This window comes from Thunnus thynnus, chromosome 17 (genome assembly GCF_963924715.1).
Source record: "Thunnus thynnus chromosome 17, fThuThy2.1, whole genome shotgun sequence".
Lineage (NCBI taxonomy): Eukaryota > Metazoa > Chordata > Actinopteri > Scombriformes > Scombridae > Thunnus > Thunnus thynnus.
Window position 1 is genome coordinate 15,375,199 of NC_089533.1, and position 25,360 is coordinate 15,400,558.

A 25,360-nucleotide genomic window follows, 5' to 3' on the forward strand; every position below is an offset into this window, starting at 1 on the left:
CTCATTGAAGAGTCCTTGGGCAGGATACTGAACCCCCAAAATTTATCCTGTGAATGTGTGTGTGAATGATTAGATCCTCCTGATGAGCAGGTTGGCACCTTGCATGGCAGCCCGTCAGTGTATAGATATGTGTATGAATGGGTGAATGTAGTTTGTAGTGCAAAAGCGCCTTGAATGGTCAGAAGACTAGAAAGGTGCTATATAAGTGCAGTCCATTTACCAAATTTCATACATTATTCTGCACAACAAAGCTCAAACATCCAACTGTAGGAATAAGGAGAAAAACATATTTTTAAGTGGAGGGGAACTCTAACATAGTTTAAACATCACTGATGTAGCTAACTTAAGTGCAGACTGTGTTTTGTGTTTTTCCTAATGATTCATGAACATGTACATTGGTATGCATACTAATGTGATTAGACTACACTCAGAAATAAACTGGCAAGATAATGGGCCTACATTAATGTCTTTTTTAAAGCTGTAACGTAACTTCTCCTGTCCCGCTCTCTTCCATTTAACTCAGAGCGCCAGCGTTGTGCCTTATGGATAAAGAAGCTGTGTGACCCGGCAATATGTGGCTCCGGTCTGCTAAGTCGTAAGAACCGCAACATGTATGCCCGTTTGCTTCTCCACATGCTCAAAAGAGGCGTCCTGGAGGGGCCTTTCACCAGCAAACCAGAGCCTGGTAGCCTCAAGACACTCCCTACCTACATGGTAAGAATGACTGCTTCATCAAATCACAAATATTGCTGTATTACGAGTGTTAGTAGTGACCCAACTCAATGGTTTTGAATTATTCTTTTCCCTTAGTGAACTTCAAAAATGCTATCATAGTCAAGTATACTTGCATATCCATATTTTAGAGGCAACATATGGAATGTCAGATTGAAGCTGCTAATGCAGTTACAAGCTGGTAAATACACCAATCAGCCATAACATTAAGACCACCTGCCTAATATTGTGTAGGTCCCCCTTGTGCCACCAAAACAGCTGTGACCCGTCGATGCATGGACTCCAAAAGACCTCTTAAGGTTTCCTCTAGTATCTGGCACTGAGACATTAGTAGCAGATCCTTTAAGTCTTGTAAGTTGTGAGGTGGGGCCTCCATGGATCGGATTTGTTTTTTCAGCACATCCCACAGATGCTCGATCAGATTGAAATCTAGGGAATTTGGAGGCCAAGGCAAAACCTTGAACTCTTTGTCATGTTCCTCAAACCATTCCTGAACAGTTTTTGCAGTTAGGCAGGCTGCATTATCCTGCTGAAAGAGGCCACTTTTAATGTTTTGGCTGATTGGCGGATCATTGTAATGGATTGCATATACTGATCAGCTTAATTGTTCTAAACATTATCTCTTCTCTTGTAATTATTTTAATTTGTAGTCCATTTACTTTGACGAGCCACTGAATCGTCGGCCTGTGGAGAACAGCAATGCAAGTCTGCCTGACTGGGTGACAGGAGAGCTGGGTTCTTATACTGATGACAGTTTGGTTGCCGGACTGCTCAAGGACATAACCAGTTCCACACCTAATGCAGCACATCACAGGTACTGTTCTACTGTACATCATCTGGATCTAATATATATAGATAGAAAAAATTACCTTATTAAAACTGATTGGAATGACAATCATCATCTTGTTTTATTGTGTTTATAGTGTGTGATTACTAGATTAGACCTTTCTTATGCATTGGTGCATGGTAATGCTTGTTATCCCTCAACCAGAGACTGAATATATTTAAAGGTAGTCCACGTGGATATGTACTGGGGACTGGCAATTGGGGAACCTGATTCTCTGACCTACATTATTATACGTGGTCATATTATTTCCCACAGTATTACACCCATTAAACTTTGATCTTGTTTACTAAATGTTAAACCAAAACCAGTATTTGTTGGAAATAGCAACACATGGCCTGGTGTAGTTTAATTTTCCTGTTGTTAGTCAAATGCTTTGAACATTCAATGAGTTTTGAAATATCCTTGTGCACATTAATGTTGTGTATAAGTGTGGTCGTCTTGTCAGCTGTCCCACTCTGGCCTCTGATATCACCTATTTACTCCAATGATCACACCATGTTCAGTGTCACTTACATATATCATTGGTCTGGGCAACTGATGATTATTTTCATTATTGATTTATCTGCCAATATCTTCTCGATTAATCGTTTGGTGAATAAAACATTAGAAAACACTGAAATATGTATGTGAAAAAAATTAAAGAGCTCAAGGTGACGTCATCAAATGTTTAGTTTTGTTTGAGCAATTGTCCAAAACCCCAAAATATTTAATTTACTATAATGTAAGATACGTAAAAACAGCCAATTCTCTGTCAGGTTTTTGGCATTTTTGCTCGAAAAATTACTTTAATGATTAATCAGTTATCAAAGTCCTGCTGATTAATATTCTGTTGATCATTTAATCGAATAATCGTTGCAGTTCTCCATCTGTCTTCCCCAAATGATCATAGATCATTGACTTAACCTTTCAATGGTGTTTGCATGCTTTGTACTTACTCTTTATAAAACAATATTGATTACTCACATTATTCACTGTCTGGAGCTGCAGGCTGTCAAGTGAACTGGCAGCTCCACTGGCATGTGGAATCTGAGTATAAGAGTGTATATGAGTAAGATCTTCCATATTTTTTCATTGTGGGTTTGGTGCTTTACACAACTGTTTGTATCTAGCTGAGGTCTCAAATTACTGCCTCTATATGAATGAGCTCATTTAATTCTGTTAGGGAGTTTAAAAAGAAAAACCTAAACTAATGTCAATGTACTATATTTTGGAAGCACAACATAACTCTCATTTTCCCCTTGAAGAGTTCATGGTTGCCTATCAAAATGGCAGTGAGAGGTTCTGGCACTCTCTCTTGAATTTCATTACAATTTACAAAAAAAGTCAAATATGAGCATTCTAGTATGTTGTTATCTTTCTGCACAGAAAGAGTTTTATTGAAAAGAGAGTTTTCCCCTTGTTCCTGTGTGTGACTTGAGTTTTCTGATGAGAAATTTACAAAAAAAACCCAACTTTTGGTCAGATATAGAAGATTCCACACTCCCCTTCATATTGTACATAAGATATTTATCCAAGCATTCTGTTCTGATGTTCTTTTATTGGACTGAAAATATTGAACTTGGCTGTGAAGCTGGATACACACGGCTTTCGTGACTGATCGCCCCTCGCATTTGCTCAGCAGCACTATCTGAAAAGCGAAAGACATTGCCAAGTCCTTGCATCAGTCTGCATGAGCTGTCCATTCTGACTTTTCAAAGAGAAGCACTTCAAAAAGGCATGAGAGGATGAAGAACCTCTCGCATTCTCTATCCATCTTTCTGTTCCTCTCCTCTTTATGCTTTCCCTGTTGTTGAACCTGAGGTCTAACCCCCACAGAGGAAAGCAGAGAAGAAGGCTTGGTAGCTCATTAGCTTTTCCTCTGTTTCTTAAATTGTTTGATTTCTATTCTCGTGTGAGCATCAACTAAATGCCTAAAATATAAATACACATATTTCAGATTTAAAAATGTACTGCTTAATTAAAACTGCTTGACTGAAACCTGGTGTGTTACTCAGGTACACACACACACACACACAGACACATTGATGAACATTTTCCACATGCCTCACTAAATCATCAGTCATCCTAGTTTGCTTAGGGATATTTCCTCAGACTACAGGCAGTTTTGGGGCTTGACAAAGTGATGTTAGTAATGGCTCAGGGTTTTTTCATTCCAGTTAACAAGGACAGGCAAATCAGAGCCCGGTGGCTTGATATGCTCATTAGCATAATAAAAAGAGAGCACTGTAAGTGTGGTAAAGAGAGCTTAATATCCACCAGGGCACTGTGTAAGACTGAGTACAGGCCCCATATTTAATTCTGATTTTACTGTCAGGGCCCCTGACAGAAAAATCTCAGGGGGTTGTAGAATATTTGATTAGTAGAAAATGATCATTAGGAATTGTCTTTGAATATTTGTCACAGTTAAACTTGCATTATCTAACACTTGCAGAACAAATGGTAATACTGTGTTCAGAGTGTGTAGTACATTCACACTGAAAAAAATGATAAAATGTAGCACACTTAAATCACTTTCTCCTTTAGTGTGGAGTTAATGGACACTATTATGTTTCAGTAAAGCACATGACTCACAGCATTAGATGTTTATTGATGATGTTTAATTTCATAAATATGTTGTCATCAGTTGATTAAAGTCAATATGGGCTGCTTTTGCCTTTATTTGGTATGACTTTGAAATTAACAGTGGGGCATTTTTACATAATTATTGACCTGTTTTTATGACCAAAAAGCTGCATATGTTTGCGTAATAGCTCACACTACAAGTGTGGCTACCTTCAAAAAGACACAGCCTTATAGAGGGTGTGGATAGAGAGGTTTTGTGGGGAGCAGACTGCTGAGTACCATAGTGTCTTGATTGGGATAAGACCATGAAAGACGCTCAGATCACAGGCTAACGTCCTGATGGAGAAAATTAGCCAGGCCAAGAGTCCTTTTATGTGTCTCTCTCATTTAGATAAGATTAAATGGAAGGAACTCGACTGACTCCCTCCTTATGATGTGGCAACGTTTGATCTCTCTCTCACTCGCCATTAGTCAGGTGATGGGGAGGGCCTCTGTGAAACTTAGGTCCTATTGATCTAAAGGCAAAGTTGAGTTGATTTTCTGATGTTTTGTGGTGTTACACAGAAGTGGATGTGCTGTTCTGGTGTGTGTGTTTAACAGATACATCCTCTAACCTCATTAGCCCAAAATTCCCTGAGTGATTTCCACCACAGACTCCATTGTTGCTGTGCAATCCCTAATTCAGCCACAAGATGGAGCTACTGCTTAATCAATAGCACTTATTCAGGCAGAGGAATGCTGTGGGAAAAGAGATGCAGTCAGTGAGGGTCAAAGGATCATACAAATCAGCTTTGGTGATTAGCCTACATGTCTACTCCATCTTCTCATATGTCACTTTCAAAGGAGACAGATAATGATAAAGACATAGAGAGCAAATGGTGTGCGGTGGTTGGTTTTGACATGTTAACTTGGTAATCAGCACTGCTGGCGTCAGGTTCACCACTAAAGTTGAGTTGAAGAGCGTGTAGTTTTGGCTTTATCTCTGTAGCCTTTCGTGTAGGCTGTTCTTTTTCATTTTTATGTCCTTGTTTTCCTCTTGTCTGTCTCCCTGACTTTTGTTTTCCATCTGTGTGCTTTTCATCTACATATGAAAACTTTTAACTCTTCCTCCCCCTCTCCAACCTGACTTTTTTTTCTCTGGGTAAAAGCGACAATAATATTGTCCTTGCAGTTGCAGGAGTCGGTTCTTGGTGGTGTTGTTGTAAACGCCTCAAGTCTCTTGCTCACAGGCCAGAGTGTTTCCACTGATCTTGCCTCCAGGTGGTATTGGGTTATGGTGGAGAGGGATGTTTGTGACCCAAGGTCAGACTGCTTTCCTGAGGGTGCCCGAGGCTGAGACCCGGGCACACTGGCTCTGCACCTGGAGGTCAGGCTGCTTTAATCAGCCAAGCTGCAGCTACATGGTGTTCTCATTTTCTTCTGTGTGTGTGAGGGTGTGTGAGAGTGTGAAAGTGTGAGTGAGTGTGTGTGTGTGTGTGTGTGTGTGTGTGTGTGTGTGTGTGTGTGTGTGTGTGTGTGTGTGTGTGTGTGTTGCTCTGGCCTGACTTGCCACTGCTTTGATCTCTGGGCCTCAGACTCCAGACACATCTGATTCAATTATCCTCATCCACCTGTTGACTTAGAGGCCCAAAATTGCAAAGCTTGGCCCCCCTATCCCAAGTTTCATGGCTGCATGTGTTTGTGCATGTGCATGCAGGTGTGTGTGTGTGTGCGCGTGCAGGAGCACAGACAGACCAGTATGTGTGAGTGAGGGCATGAAAGCTGATGTCTGCAGGGTTTTATTTGATTTTTTCATCATAATGTAATGATAAATTAGTGAATCAATATTAGATCCTTAACAATATCATTGCAGTCAGTCTTTTCATTGAATCATTTTCTTATGAAATTTTAGTTGTTGAAAGTCACTGAGATACATTTCCCTCAGTTGTTGCAAGATTTTACACTTTTAATGGTGCTCAGATCATTTCAGGAATGACCGTCAACACATGACAGTCACTGAGAGACTTCCTGGTATGTGAACTGACATCACACTGCCTCCTGCTTTTGCAACTTCAACCATACGTACAGAATGATTTGACATTGTGATACAGGCCTCCAGAACTTGGTGATGCTTTAAGAGTGGGGATTGTAATTTGTCAGGCAACTGCATACTGAAATATTAATAAACAAGTATAGTTTAAACAAGGGTAGTAGTAATAAACAGTGGTAGCTTCACAAATGCTCAAGTCTCCCTTAAAACAGTAGTCAAGTCTATATATAGGCTATATATATATCTATCTATATATAGCCTATATGTACATTATGCTCTTGAATATGTATACACGCCAGTTTCTACATCAGTTATAATGAGAGGGTTGTAAAATCTTGCAGCAACTGAGGCAGATGTATTTCAGAGTGACAGATGTCTTTAAACAACTAAAACTGAAAAAAAATATTGCAGGAAAAGACAAAGACTGACTACAGTAATATAAAAGATTTAATGTTGATAAACTAATTCATCATTGATTATGATGAAAAAGCTTTCAGCTTTCATGCACTCACTCTCTCTCTTGCTGTCTCTCTCTCTGTCTCTCTCTCTGTTACTATCTCTCTCTCTCTTTTACTCACTCAGAGACACACACACTAACACGCACACACACACACACACACACACACACTGGTCTTGTTTGTGCCCCTGAAAACTGATCGTATCTTTTGAATGAAAAAAAAAAAAAAAACCCAACCGACAAACCTGTCTCAATAACATCCTGGCCCTCGCTGAGTTGCTTCTCCTGAGTATCTAAAACGTTGGTGCTTATGAAGAGATAATGAGGAGGCAAATTTAAAGTATCTAGTATCTGACCTGTGTTATCATATTATGTGTGAAATCGTCCAAACTTATCCCCAGTTTACCAGAAACTTTTTGACACTATCACTTATAAAACTGACTAAGACTAGTAAGTATTAAATATGAATGTCCTTTTATAGAAGCTTTTGCTGCAAGTAAAGGTAAATCCACAGTGATCTATTTCTAGTAGACCTACATGAAATATTATCAGTATAATAATTTAAATCAATGAACAGAGTTGGAAGAAGTATTAATCTCGGGTCAGTGTTGTACGTATGTTCTCTAAGCAGGGGATTTTAAGGTAGAAGATACTTGCAAAGATATCCTTTCTGTTCTATATTCAGCAGTCTTTCCAGAAACCTCACAGCGACAGTGCTTTCCTCCATGAGATAACACTGCCTGTGACAAATAAGGTTAAAAAATCTCAATACTAGTAATGCGAAAAAAATTACATGGCAGGAAAAGAATGCCCATAGGCTCCAAATTGAAAGTGTGAAACCATGCCCTCTAGAATGTAACTTGATGTCTTTATTAGATGACAGTGATTTTTTTTCTTCATTGTTGTCCTACCTTTGTCCCGTCTTCTCTCACATCTTCATTCAATTCACATTAGCGGGCTCTTAATACCTCATGTGCCTGCTCTTAATGAAGTTGTGAGCTCTGTTGTGAGTGTGTGCGAAGTGAGAACGAGAGGTGTGTCAGTAAATATAAGCAGTTTCCCTGTCAAGTCGCTTGTTTAAACCACGATGGACGTGATGAGCCAGTGATTGAGGTATATGATAATGAAAAGATTGTACAAGCCGTAGACTGGTGCCCTGTGGGCTGTGTATGGAAACAGACTGATGTATAGCATAGACTTTTATTGTTCAGATGGGATGAAATGCAGACCACAAACCATGCAACCAATGCCAGATGTTGATCTGTGTAAATAGCAAGGCAGGCTGCCTACGCAAGTACATTCATATGCAAACAGAGAGACAAGAGCAGACTTAAGAAACATGCACATACACATACTGCACTGTAAGTTAACCACACTTTCTCCATTTCCAGGAGAAGGCTGTATGGAGAGAAGACCCCACTGCGACCCACACCCTCCAGTCCACTCAAACAGTCACCCAGACATGATGCCAGAAAGGTTAGTTCATCACCGTACTTCCCTGGCATGTTTGTCATAAAATTCAACAAGTAGGGGTTTCAGATTTATAGGTTGCTGTCAGGTAGTTGTGATGACACATTGAATTATTATCAGTAAACCTGCTGGTGTCAGTACAAATAGTAGCCACAATGATTTGCTTTCTTCTTTAATGTGAACCAATCTGGAAATTCCTGAGCTCATTTCCCCCTGAAGTCCCCCTGAAATTTCCTGAACATTTTCTTTAAGGAATAAGAGTTAATGGTTGGGATCACAATACATATGAAACTGACATATTTAGGTAGAATTCTCAAGGAAAAATTTGAAAGTCTTCACTAACACAGCTCATGAAGTGAATTTAACTGACAGAAATTTACTGAACCAAAATAGTTTTCATGTCGGCTCCACGGGAAGAAAAATCAACAGTGTTTGTATTTATTGATTCGTTGATTTTATTTCCCCTCCCACCGTAGCAAGTGAGGGGAATCTGCCTGTAGTGAAAAAGGCAAGTTCACAGACAGACTGGGAGCCTTGATTTATCAGTGTAGATACTGTTAATAAGTTCAAAACACATATACAGCAGGATGTTTGTGTGATTTAGATTATGCTTCACTAAACACAACAGAAATAGACACGGAGCTAAAAAAAAAAACAACAAAAAAACGCAAGGGGTGAAACACGTTCCATGAGACACGTGTCACTCGCACATGTCAGTGTGATTTGATACATTTAATAAAATGGAAGCGTATCTGTTCTGTGAGATGCGTGAGTGATGGACGTCAAAAACTCCTCTAAAAACGCATTCTATGTGAATTAGCCGTTAAAGATTTGATGACCTCACTCCAAATGCCCACAACTCTTAATTTCTACCTATCAAAGCTTGAAATGCTTAATGTTTTGTTTTCATGAATCTATAGGTTCACAGCATATGTCAGTTTGCGGTTCACTTGTACAACAGCCAGTATATCTGTGGCCAAAACCGTTTTAAGCCATTCATACTTATCAGTGTTTACCACAATGGGTTGAATTCCTAGTGCGATATGGAGACTGTGACATGCTGCTTTGAACAGCTATTGACCCGCATACTCAGCATTCCTAGATATTGAAATGAAACGTTTACACTGTTTGCTTGAGGGCGAGGCTCTGGGACCTTAATGCCTTTTTAATCAGAAGGGGCATTTAATCCTGAGCAATTCCATTCAGCGATTTCTCTGTGTCAATGCAGTTCCGCTGAGGTACACCCAAAGTCCACACCAGATCCTAATCAAATTCAACACCATCTCTCCTTTCCCTATTGCTCTCTCAACTTTATTAGATATTTCCCCTATTTAAACCTTGCTGCCCAACCTCGACTTGAGTAAACCGATCTTGTATCAACAGAACCCCTGGAAGCATTTGAATTATACTGTATAAAACAAATCCGGAGGCCTGTTGTAACAAAAGGCTGGGGAAAACAAGAATGACAGGCAGTGTAGCTGCGTATACCCCTTCTTGTGGAATTTACTGCGTGACGGAAACGATGTGGAACTGCCAAACATCTGGAGCGCTGTATGTGAGAGGGAGGAGAATGAGGGAGCGAAGGGTGGAGAGATGGAGATAACAAGGGAGTAGAATGCTGTTAGTATGGGAGGAGAACACATGTGGGTGTATATCTGTAAGCTTTTAAAGATCTCCTTTGTTGTTGCCAAGAGAGGAATTATATAGTGTCAAAATAATAACCTTTATCATCGTCTGCTGTTCTATTCCTCAGGCCAAACTGCCAATCAAAGCGCTGTCAGAAATCATTTAAATTCCCTTTTCTAATCTACATCGCCCTCCCTTAATTTTGTTGTTTATGCTTTCTTTCATTCCCTTTTTTCCCTCCTCAGGTGGATGGGGGAGGGCTGAAGGCAGATATGTCTCTCGATGACAGTGACCTGGAGGCTCGCCTCAACAGCTGGAACCTGGGGGTGAGTCCACGGGCGCGCCTAGAGCTCCTTGGTTACATGCATCTGTCAACATGCTGCAGCTCATCTACAGTGACTGAATGTCTGAGTAAATCTAAATGAATATCGCAGTGATGCTGAGTTAGCCTTATTGTTTACACACCGCTGAACAAAGGGTGAAAAAGCCCTTTTAACTTTGTTGTCTTGAAACCACTTCCTCTTTAGGCTGCTCTGTGCCATTGTAGGAGGTGAGGGTAGGATGAGGAGTGGGAGAAGGGTTGTGTAAACTGAGCATTTGAAGATGTGTGCACCTCTCTTATCTCCTCTGTCTCGAGTGCACCAGGCCAGGGTTTGATAAGCACTCTGCCCTCATGTCTTTTATTCCCTCATATGTTCCCTATCTCCTCACCTGTATAACCCCCTGTGTCTCTCTCTTTTTTTCTTGTTTGCTCGTCGCCTCTGTCGTTTCCCCCCACATTACTCACACGTTGAAGTTTTTTCTTTACAGAACTCCTTCTTCTTTAAATGTTTCTCTCTGTTCTACCGTCCTATCTTTTATGCTCTCTTGCACTCTCTCCCTCTCTCTGTCCGTCTATCTTTCTCCGACTCTCTCCGTGTTACTCTCCCTCTCTCTCTCTCTTTGAGTACTAGGGTAATCTGAGGTATCTATCTGCAGACGTGAAACCGTGCACTGCTCTGCTCTGCACTCCTCTGTGTTCAGATGCTGATAAGAGGCATTGCTTGGCAACGCTCCCCCAAGCCTGCATCTTTCAAATCAACAGATGTTCCCTCACACACAAACACACAGACACACACAAACCCCCCTTCAAGTTTACAGAAGTTTTATAGATGCACGGCTTCAAAGCGCCCAGCTCAGACGAAATCTCACCACAGACGAGCGTCACTCTATCTTGAACATCTTTAACTTTGCTTTAGATGTTCTGAAGCAGTCTATATTGGTTTGTTCGTCTCACCTCTAATGTAATAAAGTCTGCATGGTGGCCATACTGGACAGTAGACCGCAGATTGCTTCAGATCCAGATAAGAGTTCCTTTAAGAGACACAAAACCTGAGTCAGCTGGACCGCCATCTGTTTCAGTTAGTCTGTGTCTTGCTTGTTGGAACAACTTGTCAGACTTTTATCTCTAATGGGTTTGAGTGTTACAGCAGTGTGAGGTGCAACATACTGTACGCTAACCTGCCAGTAAAGACCAAAAAAAAAACATGCAAACTAAATAAAATTGCATAAATTGGCCTGTTTCTTCATACAGTACAGCATTCAGTGGTAGTCTCTGCCACTTGGCCGTCCATTGTCTGCGGTTAGATGGGTGTGCTGACGGCTTGCTCAACGCTAGTCCGAAACTAGGAAGCCATCAATCATTGTGTGTTTGTTTGGCTGGAGAGCCAGGCCTTGTGATGTGGAGTGTCTTTCCTCTTCTGTGTCCGTCCATCCATCCACGTCAGGTTCCAATGACACAGGACACTGTGCCAGCTGTGAGGTTGGACAAACACATGGGAGCATGTGTGTGGGCATGCAGAGAAGAGTGTGCACACAGCACGGGCATACATGTGCACCAAGTCCAAGTATAGTCTCTGACTGTGCCAGCATTACACCACAGCATTTAGTCTACATGTCTTCCTTGCCCGGAGGCTGTGCTCAATCAAATCTGATGACTGGCTGTCTTTGGGTATAAAAATAAATCCCATTATTGTTTGCAGGCTGGGCACTATTTTTTAGAAGGATATTGATTGATTCATCACTTGGTATATATAGATTTTTTTTTTCAGCCAGTGCCAAATTTAAGTAGCAATTCATCACACATCATGGCATGCACCATATACTTAAAAAATATATGTTTATTTATTTTCTGCATATAAACTACTCTATTTTTTCTGTATATTTTTAAAATGTTTTATTTATTTATTTTTACAAATGTCATTTATTTTTAAATCGTCTATTTTTCCTTCTATTCTTTTCCCTATTGTTTTTGCCATTCCTTGAAGGGCCAAGCTGTCAATCAGCTGGCTTTGGGCGGGCCTTCCTGCTGAGGCTGAGTTGCCAATTCCTCCACACATGAATCTTGCTTTGGTGGGAACTTTAGGACAACATTAAGTAGATGCAACGTGGACTTAAGTATGTGCAGTGTGAATGTGGCAGCGGTTTGAAGTGGGGAAGGAAACATCATGGCAGAAGCTATGGGGCCACAACAGCGACAGTTAAATTTTGGCATCAAAAATGAAATTTGGTATTGAAAAAAAAAACCTGAACTAAAAAAGAAAACATTGGCGTTGAAACACTTGCACTGGAAAAAGGTGTACTGGCACTGAAACAAACAAAATTTAATATAGACTGATCTGTTCATTTTAATACATTTATATTTATTGAAATGTGATTATATCTGTACATGGAGCCCCAGAGGCAGCACTGTTGTTCTGTCCAGTAAAAACATGATCATCACATCACTTTACATTCAGACAAACTAATGTGGCAGCTATAATTGTTATATTTCATCTGTGAGACCAACATTTATCCTCCAAAAGGAATTATTATCATATATCAAAATGCTGCAGAGACATTAAAGCAAACAATAAATCACCAAAGAGCTGCGCAGATCAGTTCATTGGATCATTTTCTCCCCGGTATGACGACGCATGACTCAGGCTGCTGTTGCAAGATGACCAGCTGGTCTCACCCCCCCAGCAGCTCCTCACATCTCAGAAAACATCCAACAGGCATTATTTGGATAAACTTATCACATATTGGGAATCTTCATGGTTACTTACTCGTCTGAAAAAAATGTAATATTAATAAAGTGATATATTAACAGCCCTAGAGTTTTTACTACAACAGTCTGGCTGAAAACCTCCTTCATGATGCCATCAAACCTCGGATATCTTTGTCTGACCGCAAGGCATATTGGGTAATATAGGCCCAGCAAGGTCCCTCCTCTCTACGCCAAAACGGTGACAGAAAGTTGAAACTGAAGAACAGAAAGTTGAAACTAAAAAACAGTGACTCTGAAAAAAAAAAAAAACTGACAGTGTAAAAAAAAACTATCCCTGAAAAAAGAAATCTGAAGATTCACATTGAAAAACACATCATATTGCAAAAAATATCACAATAAAATAAGATATTAAGATTGTAATTTTTTAATGCTTGTGTTTTATTTTTCAGTGGAACTTATTTCAGAGCCAATACTTGTTTCAGTGCCAGTACAACTTTTTCCAGTTTTCCAAGGGTTTCAATGCCAATGTTTCCTTTTTCAGATCAGGCTTTTTTATGCCAAATTTTATTCTCTATAATTCTCTATAAAATATATAAATATATAACAAATAAATGTGAAAATATATGACAATGCTTATAATTATTCCTTTATATTTTTTATTTGTTTTTATATTTCCACATTTATTTATACTTTTGTTTATTCCTCTTCATAATTCCACATTTATTTTCTTATTCTTTTACAGATTTTTTTTTTTTGGCACTCCTATGACTCCATAACTTTCACCCATTTCACCTGTCAGCGGCTCACCCTGAAGCAACAGATTGTGACTTTATCCTTGTACAGTATTTGCAACTATTTTAGTCCCAAGCTCTGGGGTTCTTTCAGGTCCAGTGCTCTTATCTCCCATTCATTCTGGATTAGCTTCGTGTGGGTTGTGCCACCTCACAACATTAACACTGAATGAGTCCCACACTACCCTTCTCCCCCCCTCCTCCTACTCTTCCTCCTTTTTCCCCCAGTTTCATCTCCATGTTGAAGAGATTAGCAACAGAACTGTTTACTGGGCGTCATTTCTGTCATCTCCAGAGTCAGCTGTACTGTTTGGAAGGCCGTGATCTTGCTGCTAGTTGGCAGCCCCTACAGACAGCCCCAGTGCATGAGAAAGAAACGCTGTGTGATAGTGTGAGTTCATAAGAAAGTAATGGGGTCATAAACAAACATCAAATAGTAGAAGGAAAATAGCAAGTTGTGTCAACACAGATTTTTTTTCTGTTTGTGTCACAGTTAGTGAGCTGTATTGATGTAATGCTGGAGAGTCACTTTGACTGTGACCCCCTTACTTTCAGGTGGTTTAGCGGCTCACTCTTTTTTCCGTCTCTTGTGTTTCATATTATAATTAAAGAACATGCCGTGTCAGTGTTTGGCAAGCATGTATACACACTTGTCTCCATCTGACGGTAAACGGGCCGGGGATAGTTTACAGATTAGCGGTACTGAGTGTTGACAAAAGGACTGTGTCGGGACAGCAAAGAGAGGCTGAGAGCGGAAACAGAGCTGGCCACACACACAATGCCTTGAAGTAGCCTGGCGCGTTCTGTCTTTCTAAACAGACAAGAGTTGACGGAAGAGGCTCCTGCCACAGCACCAGGCTTTTGATGTGCTCCCCGCATTGTTTATGACAAAGTGAGGGCGGAGGTTAGATTCTGGTAGCGGTAAGGCTTTGTTAGGAGAGGAAGAAGACAAAGAGAGGTCTAAAGTTTTTTCTGTTTACTCTTTCAGATTGAAAACCCCAGGTATTTGCGAGAGAAGCCCATTCCCTTGTCTCCGGTAAGTTGTCAGGGGGTCCCTTGTGGTTTATTCATTGGTACATAGACAAAAGTATTGTCTTTGAATTCCTCAATCATCCATTCACCTCATCTCTCTCCCTTTTATCTCTATAGATTTTCAAGTCCAGTCTGTCTGATGAGCAGGGGCCACAACTTGTGCAGAGCAAGGAGGTATGCATCAGAATGAGTTGTAGCAAAGCTCAGCAGTACCTGAATGCTTCTCTATGTGATAAATATCAGAATTCTCCAAATGCAGTACATGATATTCTCAGAGGCTGCCCTTTATATACATATCAGTAAGCCTAAATCCTTGCTCCTCACTATTCAGTACTAGTGAGTCATGTCTTAGCATTTGTACAGCAGCAAGTGTTGAACACATACAGAGGTCAAAGCTCCCTTGACTGCTTTATGGCATTAGACGCCCCCACATCCATGTACATACATCCTCATGCATAGTTTGTATTGTTGAAATGGCCAAGGCGAGCGTTCCTCTTAGAAGACAAAAATAATGCCGGCTCCCAGTGATGACAGTTTTTTCCTTATGTGGATTTAAGCTGAAAATCCCATTCTGAAAGCATGCTTTGAAGTCCCCTCTGCCCCTCCCCACCTCTCCCGAACCACCACTCATTCCCCCCGCCATCCGCCTTTATTCGCACTGTTAAATATAAAACTGAGCATGACTTGGCTGTAATAGCTGCGGCTTTTCATGTCTGCTCGGGGAAAAGCGCTCCAGTCAGTTACATCGTCTTCACCGGGAGAGGGCAAGAGAATGGGGGCGAGAATGGGCAGAAAGAAAGAGAAAAAGAGACATGATGGGCAAGAATGATCATGCTTTTTGTGACCGCTGGAAGAGGATTGACATGCATGGACACACACATTCCTGTACACATCCACCCAGTCGGTCAGTCTACCTGTGGGCTGATATTGAATCTAGCAACACCAATACGAGAACATTAAAGCAATGTCCCATGCTGTTTGATCCTGCCTTAGACTAGCTGACTGGCTCCATACAGCTGTGATTATGGTGGGAATATAAATGTATCACATCTCAGGAGACTATTAATCCCCATGCCAACTTTAGTTTGATATATACTGAGTTACCAATTTATTAGGTACACTTATACAATGCAGTGCAATCCAATACAATAGCTCTACAATAAATACTATCATGTGAAGTTTGTTATCTTCAGATTTTGTCTAAGACTTTTGTTTATTGAACTTTTTAGGCCATAGTTGGTGGTGATGTATTGGACTGCATTATGATAAGATGTGATTCTAAATGTGTGTTCAAATAAGGGGCTGAAACTAATGATAATTTTCATTATAGATTAATTATTAATTAATTATTAATTATTTTCTCAATTAATCGATTTGTAAAAAATGACTAAAATGATTATTTGATTATCAAAATAGTTTATTTTTCTGTCGATTAATCGACTAATCAAAGTTTTTACCTTTACAGTATTCAGGCATTTATTCACCCCTAAGAGCAATATACCAACTGTACAGATATTAGTTGTAAGCTAGCTTGAAACATATATTCAAGCCATGTCTGTGGTCAGTGCATATCTGTTTGTATTTGTTTGGCAGCTCAGCCTTTGACAGATCTTGGAAGTAATCAAAAACCTTAGTTGCTTCTTTTATTTTTTTTTTCCCAGTCTCTCTCCTATGCAATCACACTGTCAAAAATTCACCTTGTGTTCTGTCTGAACACACCTTAATATTCTGTCTACCTCATGTGAGTAAATAGTATGCTGGATATATAAGATGGACCAAACACTTTTATGTATAATTTAAGTCAAGCAGTGGTGTGTGTGTGTGTGTGTGTGTGTGTGTGTGTGTGTGTGTTTAAGATACTGTGTATGTAGGTTGATATAAGCCTTGAATCAGAGCGTAGATTTTTTGGAGAGAAGCTGTAGGAAACTAAAGTGGTCTGTCATTTCCACTGAGACCAGAAAGCTGGCAATATGGGAACCAATTCAGGAAAGTCACAGAGAAACATTGGGAGGGACACGTTGGGAAATGAGAGGAAATGGTGCAGAACTGGAGTTTTAGGTTTGTGCTGTTGGCCTACTACTGTTACTACTACTACTATTGCTTTTTTTTCCTCAGCCTTATACAGAGGTGATTTTTTTAAATAGAATGGAAATAAAGATGTAGCGAAAAACCTTTAATTCCTCAAAGACTTATAGAAGTCATTGCCGGCAGACTTTGCTTATACTTTTTCATGCTATTTAGAAGGAGGTTATGCAGAAACTCCTCTTGAACTCCCATTGTTAGGTTCTGGGAATCCCCTATCGTCCCTACCCTCTGCCCTGTAAAAGTAGAATCTTGATAGGTCTGTGGTTTATGACCTGCGATTATGAAGCCCTTTTTTCTTTGAGTTTTTTTTTTTTCTTGAGTCACGATTAGCAATTAAATGAGTGTTAGATGGATTTCAGGAGCTCTGAATGCCACAAGATACAGCTGTGACCACACACACACCCACATGCAGTATTTCCCTAAAGAGGTGACCTAAGTCAACAATCCTACCTTATCTCATCTTCAATAGCCACATTAAGGTTTTTTGTAGAACCATGGAAGAATTGTCCCACCCTGCAGCATGGGTGTCTGGGCCCAGTCTAGGAAATCACAGTGACATCACTTCCCTTTAATCCCAAAAGCCTAGTTGAAAATTTACCCAGGGTTAAAGCATTATACACGCCACATGTCATCAAGCTGGCGCCGGCTTAACGAACATCTCAGCTTTCACACCAAGCTCATCCTCACGCTAAGCTACAGACTGCATTGATAAGAATGCTGACTGTTCTTTTCCTATGGAACAATGAGCGGCAGCTGAGAAACTTCACCACAAGCTGCCTTTGCTTGGACTCACTTAGCTTACGCAGAATGTTTGCTTATGGGGGAGTTGTGGAAAATCTCTCGCAGGAGCAGTGAAGTCCTGCTAATCCTTCAGGACACCATAGCAGTGCTCAGCATCACGAGGGCTGGGCCTTTTATTTGGAAATTCAATTATATGGCGACTGATGAGTCAAGCTTCGCTATAGGCCGGAGTCATGTGATAACAGAAGGAGCAGACTGATTAAAGCACCCCATCTTTCTTAGAGATCTGTGTGAGTGTACGCATGCTGTCTTCAAACTTCCCCCTTGGTACTTGACCTGAGGGATTATTGGCAGCCGGCACAGAGTGGTAGATGAGTGTGTTAGTGTCAAGCAGTCACACTCTAATGGTCATAGGCCCCTGACTTGGAATCAGACCCCTTTACTTTCCAATGCCATAATGATGCAGTCTCTCTAATCTGAGGATCCTCTGGGATGGAGCTGAAGCTCTCAGCCTGTGATTTAGCAGGCCGTAGCCTGTCTTATCTGTCTTATCCGTTTTTCAAAGCTAAAAAAGAGCAAGCTAGTGAGCCTTACTAGTTTAAAGGGGACCAGTTCTGTAGTTTGACTTTCAAGATGGTGCTGCAAGCTGGGAAACACAAGGGACCAACAGTGTTCCATAATGATAAAGTTACTATTTCAAGCATTTTTGTCATCTGCCCTTGACTTCTATATATTTGATGTACTCAATGATATTAATTTAATTACTTCATATTAGAAATTTCAAGTAAAAATTTGTTTACTCTGTGTTTGGAGCTACTCTCTTCTAAAACTATTTTTTCTCATGTCAGAGATTCAATTTTAGCCAAAGTTTTAATCCAACCTTGCTATCTGAACATACTATAGTAAATTAACTTCTTGTCAAAGTGTGGAAATGGCATCTAGCTGCTCCTCAGTAGATAGCAGAACGCTGCACACAAACTATCCTAGAACATCTGTGTTTACAGAGGATGAAAGACGCACCAGGACATTGTACGTCTCAGGCAAGACGAAGTAGAAGCACAATCGCAACCTTGCTTTGTGGAGCCAAAAACAGTTAGCAGACGATTTGTGAACACATCCCCCTGAGGAAAAAGGCCTTGACCCCTGCGCTGGTTTTGAGAGCAGAGAAAGCAACTGTTTCCATCTTTCTTCTTGCGTTCCCTCTCTTATACCTCCACCCCCCCACCCCACACCCCTGTGCCGCCTTTCTCCTTGCCACCCTCTCATCCTTTCAAGAGCGAAGTGTCAAAAAACATGGCATCTTACAGCGCTAGCTACAACTCTGAAGAAGAGAAGAGGGAAAAAAGCTGTACCACCCAGTCGGGCTGATTGAAGGTGCCTCAGAAGCCTTAGGTGTGTGACATTCCTCCTCCTCCTCCCTTCACTGACGCCTTTATAAACAAGTTTCACACGCCCCTGATCTAGTTTGACAAACTTTCTCCAAAGAGCATTTGAAGAGAGAATGAGAAAGTGACACCCCCACATGTGCTTTTTTTTATTATTATTATTGTTTTTGGGGCGCCGGCAGAATCAGGTCTCCACTTACTCTTCTGCTTTTCAATCACTGCCATCTCTCTCTATCCCTCCTCCTTTCACTTTCTTTCTCCTTTCTACTCAGACAGGTCTCCTTTGGTCCCCTCAATTGCAAAAGAAATGGTGGTAAATCAAGTAAAGAGACAGAAGACAGAGAGAGAATACTTAACAGCTTTGTCAAGGATAGAGTGTATAAATGTAGCTCATGAGCATTAATGAGGAGAGGCATCTTGAAGGCAATTTATGTGTCTTAGTTATACTCTTATTTTTAATGGGGCTCAGAATCATCATCCAAAGTGAACTGCTGACAACTTAAAAATCTAAGTTTTATAGATTTCACCATTTCAGTTCCAAAGCATGAGTATAACACTACGTGGTTGATGTCTTTATTGCATTGAATCAATATTTATACACTTATATCACACTGTAATTGCACCATATTTTGATTTTTGGCCTCATCACAGATGATTCCCTTTGATTTACACCAAGAAAGGATCTGATGTGGTTTGACTGTGCCAAGTAATGTCGTGGGAATTTTCTACTTAATTGTTTTGATGACTAGAACAAACAAGAGCTAGCCTCGGGATGTTGGTAACCACCGACATGCTCGCATACTCAGCCACACTTTCAAAGGAAGAACGTTGTCACCCTGCTCCAGAGTTGATTAACACACCAGAACAGACAGTGACTAAACATGAGTAGTGACATCAAAGCGACTGGACAGTCATCCTTCTGTTGCATGTTTGTGAGCGGAAAAATCTTGTGTGTAATTAAGAATGAATGATTGTTGTGTAAAAGATCAGTGTGATTCAGCCAATACTGTGCTATTATTGTTACTATCAGCAGCCAATGAGTAGTATCCTACAGCAGTGGTGTAGGCACAAATTGTATTTTGGGTGGGCCAATACAAAAGTGGGTGGGCCATCTCTTCCCAGAAAAACAGACTTATGAAAAGTTAGAAGAAGAACAAAGAACAAACACTGAAAAATGAGCGACCAGTTTACTTTGCAACATTCGTCATCACAAAGGCAATAACAGCAAAACCTCTCTTATCCAACATGTTTAACCCACAGAGCATCAGTCTACAAAGGCTGTACACAACAGTATGGACAAAAAGCGTCTTTAATGGCCTATCCAGCCTAAAATACAGTATATTTGCACAGGTGAGACCAGCTGCGCACCAGCTCTACAGCACACGGCACTGTTAATGAACTATTTTATTGTAGAAAGTGGAAACTAAACATAAACCCAGACAGCAGAGGTGTTAACTTAGACATACATCACACATTTAACATATCCCTCGTGCATTCATTATAGCCTGCAGCCATTGTTGCTTCAGTATCAGTCAGCTTATGAAAAACCAAATCATCATTTCCATTCTTGACTATGCAGGGAAATACATTCAAATTTGGCTGTGAATGTGGTTCATAAATGCCACATAAATCAGCAGATGAACCCAAGTTTATATTTATTTATTTCCTTATATTTTTTTTTTATATTTATCGTTACAAAGTGTATTTTGATTAAACTTGGCTGGGTGGGTCACTGAGTAATGTGGGTAGACCAGTGCTGCACAGGCCCATTACTGACTATGTGCCTGTGCTACAGCTCCTCTAGCAACACCCTCAGGCCAGAAAATAAGGAGAACTGCCATGCTAATCTTAAAACTTTCATGCCCACCAGAGGATAAACCTCAGGCAAAAGCTAACCTTTTTTCTCCTCACTAGTGATCTGAAAAAAAGCAAGATTGTCTCTCTGTTTTCACCATCCAACAGTTTTTGAGCATCACAGCCTCACAGGGACACTTTTTTGTTAGACAAATTTACTTAGCCTGTCCTTGACTAAAGGAATTCTTAGCTGGCTGTTAGAAATAGTTGTTTAAATATATTAAAAAACCTGTCATACGGTATTAGTGTCCCTCTGCAGATAAATGCAGTCACTCAGAAGGAACCCTGTTCACAGACTAAGCCATATTTGTGAATATTGTTGTGATGCCAGACTTTAATAATAATTGTTTTCCAGTAATGACTAAGACTAACTGCTCATTTTGTGTAAAAATAGCATAGAAGATAAATAATAAATTGCAATTTTCCTGGTCATATAAAAGCCTAAAGACCTGCTTGTCATCTAATTGACTAAGACTGGGAAGCCCTCTGGCTCATGGAGATCTGTTCCAACATGCACATGACAACGCTGAACTTTTGATCCTCTGAAAACACTGTTGAAATGAAACAGCCGCTCTCTTCACGTTTAACAGTTATGTGCATGCAGAAGCAAACACACACACACACACACACACACACACACAAACACACAGGCTTTCACTTTGTTCTGCTTACTATATACTGACGGAAGATTGTATCACACACACACACACACAGATTTGGTTACATCTCAGCTCCACTCTGGTTTTTGAAGCTCTGTGCATGAGTAAATGTTTTTAAATGTTAATGTGGTTTATTTCATCATCAGCTGTGCTTGTGTGCACTGTATCTTCTTTCATCCAGATTTATGTTATCTCTGTTATCCTGTCACTCTATATGACAATGTTTCTTTTTTTCCCGAGGCATATCTCTCTAAAAAAAAAAAAAAAGAAAGAAAGAAAAAGTTATGACAGAACTGTGTTTAACTTCCTAGAATAAGATTTGTTGCTCATGTTGCCTGGTAACAAATGATATTTCATCCCTCAAGCAGATTTGGAAATAAAAACAGAATCACTTGAGGGTTAATCATGTTGTTATAGTCTTGTTTTTCCTATGTGTTTGCAGATTGAGATGAAGATCAAAGTACTGGAGGCCAAGCACCAGGAAGAGAAACTGAAGATGCAGCAGAGACACGATGCAGATGTAGAGAAAGTAAGAATTAAAACTGAAAGGTAGCGTATACTCTGCCAGCACCAGCCACCGTTGTGGTTGTGAATAAGTATAATGATGTTACCGAATTCTTGACTTCAAAGCCGTGACTTCAAGTGTACTTGAATTATCGGTAAAATGGCCTCCGTATAATTTACAACTGTTTGCAGAATCCTCACAGTTTCCAGCTGATATGGATAAACAGACATAAAAAGACTTTCAAATGAATCGCTCATTTGTTGTTAGGGGCAACTGGACTGTTGTATCTGCTAATTTGAGTGCTCATGACAACTAGTTAAACTGTTACAATACCCATCATTGACTCTTGATTCTGCTTGGCGGCTAATGAAAAGGAACAGAACGAGTCTCTCCTCTTCCGTCCTGCAAATAATCACCTCTTCAAAGCTCTTTGTCAGCCAGAGAAAGTAGCTTTAAAGATGGTTTATTTCACACTAGGTGCCCATCAGGTAGGCTGCAGATCAAGCACCTGGGATCTGTCAGGTCCTCCGTATGACTTTCCTCTGCTGTGACAGAAGCTTTTAATAAAACAGAAAAAAACACTCAAATTTTCTCTCCACTTTAAGATGCCCATTTCTTTGTGTTTGACAAGAGACAGGATGACAGCTAGCTCTCTCTCCCCCTCTCTCTCTTTAATTACATACAGATTGTGAGTTATGTCCAATTTAATTTCCTCAGAAATTTACCCAGTATTCCCTCTAATGGCTTCAAAGAGAAGTGATCCAGGGGTGCACTCTTGACGAGCCTGATGGAAGGTTTAGTTTTAATTAGTCCCCTTTTGAATAATGTATAGGCGGCTGAAGGACTACTGGTCATTGTACCCCCTTCCCTACTTTGAAATGGAGAGGGTAATTGGAGAACAGGCCTGAGTGTGGTATGCTAATGGTTGTGGACCAGCACTGTATGTAGTTCTAAACTACTGAGTAACCCCAGGTGAAAAAACACATTTTGTCCTTTTTTTTTTTAAACGCCACAATAATTTCTTATTGTAAAATCTGTTTCTGTGTCACTGCATGCACAGAAAGTATACTCATGTTATAACTCCACATTTTGTTAGTGTCTTTTCCTCCCCAGTTCAGTTCTCTTTACTCCATTCACTGGTGGTATTGGTTAAAGCCGCGGCCAGCCAGGCTGGATTCCCCCTGCATTAGGATGACTTATAAAAGCCAAAAATGGGCACCCTAAAAGCTGTCATTTTTCACCGTCTAGTGCACTCTCCCTTGACCTGACACTGTGTCATCGCCATGCCTGGTAGACCCCTAAAAAGCCAACAGTGTCTTTTCTGGTGTGGTGAAATGAGAAAAAATGGGTATCCCTAAATGTTGTATGAACTTTGCTCCAGCCACCCCATCCTCCTTTCATCTCCCCCATCCCATTCCCGCAGAGGATGACAGGCCTAACAATAAGTGCACTTGGATAGAACAAAATACTAGTAAGATAAAGTCTTCAGTTCTTAACAAAAAAAAAAAACACTCTTACATTTTGCTGCCATTTCAGCCGGACAGTCAGGGGATCATCTGTTGTTGGACTAGTCTGTTGTCAGTTGGATAAGTAATACCTAATACCATTATCAGTTACACTTAAAAAGAGCTTTAGACTAACATTTTACCAGATTATTTGACTTGAATGAGAGAATAGAATTTGCTAAGGTGACAGTAGGAGACTTGACAGGCATAACTGCTTCACCATACTCATACAGTACACTAAAGCCTGGATTTTACCATAATATTACATGTGTTTACACTTTTAAAACCTCCTTTGTGAATGTGTGAGCAGTAGAGACAACTGCATCATGTACATATACTGCATATACATTATGCACATGATACAGTTGAGCCAAGACAACTTCTCCCTCGACATGGAGAGTACTAGACTGTCCTTTTATACTGGAGCTCCAACTCTCCATGGTCTAATTTAACTAATTACACACAGATGGCAGCAGCAAGCAGATGCAGTTACCTCATCACACCTCAGCACAGGTGGCTCACTCAGTTGCCATTTTACTCAGTTAGATCGTAGCCTCCTAAGGAATAGATATGCATCTGGAACATGAAGTCTTGTCACAGCTTACAGTGAATTATGTGCACAAAATGTGCCGTGTCCATATAAGTAACCGAAACATTATTTTTTCAGATAATAAGCATACATAATTGTAGAGTTAAATGCATGTGCATTTTGTGTGTTTGTCATATGATCATAAACTACAGGGTGTCTTGTGTTCACAAATGTCACTGATGTAAATAAATCTTTTACAGCATCAGGAAACATCAGTAACTTTAGATTACTTATAGATTTAGTTGTTGTCGTTCATTCCTGTCTTAAAAAAACATTTCAATTTGAGAATTGAATTCGGTTCTCATATTGTACATTTAAATTTAGCCTATGTGACTGAAGATTGTAAGCACAGACTATAAACTGCATGGAAAATGTGGCTATTGATGGCTTTTGTTTGATAGCTATGACAGGTTTTGGGGTAAGTAAAAAGCTATGGGACACTTTAAGGAAAAACCAACATACTGTATGCCAAAGTAATTTTCTCATCAGCAAAAAAAGCTGGCTAATTCCCACTAAATATTCCCCAGTGTCAGTTAAAAACAATCTCCCTCCCCTCTCGCTTAGATTCTGGACCGAAAGAACGGTGAGATTGAAGAGATGAAGAGCCTGTACCGGGCCAAGCAGAAGGAATCAGAGGAGATGATCCATAAGCTGGAGAGGAAAGGTGAGAGGTCACGGGATTGCAGGGTTAACTAGAAGGATGTTTATAGTAGTGTCTCAGAACACTCAGAGTAAAAAGCCCAAAAAGATACAATTCCATGAGAGACTCCACTGGTGTAGAGTGACGTTCTCCAGCTGTGCTGCTCAATCTAAAATTTAATTGCATAATGTGTGCCTCTTTCCTCATGCTTAATTTCCTCCTCCTTGTTCCTTTCTCACTTCCTCAAGTCTGTCTCTAAAAGCATCTGATGAAAAGCATATAAACTTGGCAAAGAAAAGCTCTACTGGCCATTTGATAGAAGCAATATCTTTATTGACATTGATTTACTGACAGCGCGTCAATGAGCATGATTGTACACCCGTCTGTGTGTGTGTGTCCATCTGTGTACATACCCCGAGGCAGGGCCTGACTGCTCTTTGTGTGTTTGTGTGTGTGTGTGTGTGTGTGTGTGTGCTCTCTCCCGCAGTTCAAAGTGTGCTGCGGGAATCCCAGGTCATCTGTGAGAGCAAAGAGAAGCAGATTGCTGAGCTGAAGAAGATGTCGGATCAGAGCGCAGACTCCCTGAAAAATGAGTGGGAGAAGAAGGTATGAGGGAAAAGTTGAAGGGCTTGGATATTCTGTAGCCCAACCCCCTGTAAGCAGCCCTGAGCCAGAGGAAGACTGTTTGATAGCATGAGATTCACAGACTTCGCTTCAAGCAGCCAGGCTCTGCCGCACTGTCAGGAAAAAAATCTTTATTCTTTCATGCCATGCTTCCGTTAGTGTAGGGTTTAGGGGTAAAAATTAATACTCTCTGCCCTGG

At 40.4% G+C, this 25,360-nt stretch overlaps 1 protein-coding gene across 2 annotated transcripts in view; it reads left to right on the plus strand.

Annotated features, from left to right (window-relative positions):
- Positions 1–25,360, plus strand: part of cep112 (centrosomal protein 112) — a 100,136-nt gene that overhangs the window by 1,154 nt on the left and 73,622 nt on the right. For both annotated transcript variants that reach the window (XR_010924202.1, XM_067570163.1), the window contains 9 exons: positions 524–714; positions 1,383–1,546; positions 8,019–8,103; positions 9,969–10,049; positions 14,531–14,578; positions 14,692–14,748; positions 21,741–21,827; positions 24,462–24,561; positions 25,025–25,143. Coding sequence is in view for 1 of the 2 variants with exons in the window: in XM_067570163.1 (XP_067426264.1) it covers positions 524–714; positions 1,383–1,546; positions 8,019–8,103; positions 9,969–10,049; positions 14,531–14,578; positions 14,692–14,748; positions 21,741–21,827; positions 24,462–24,561; positions 25,025–25,143 (932 nt within the window). In the remaining variant the exon portion in view is untranslated. The remainder of the gene's footprint in view (positions 1–523; positions 715–1,382; positions 1,547–8,018; positions 8,104–9,968; positions 10,050–14,530; positions 14,579–14,691; positions 14,749–21,740; positions 21,828–24,461; positions 24,562–25,024; positions 25,144–25,360) is intronic.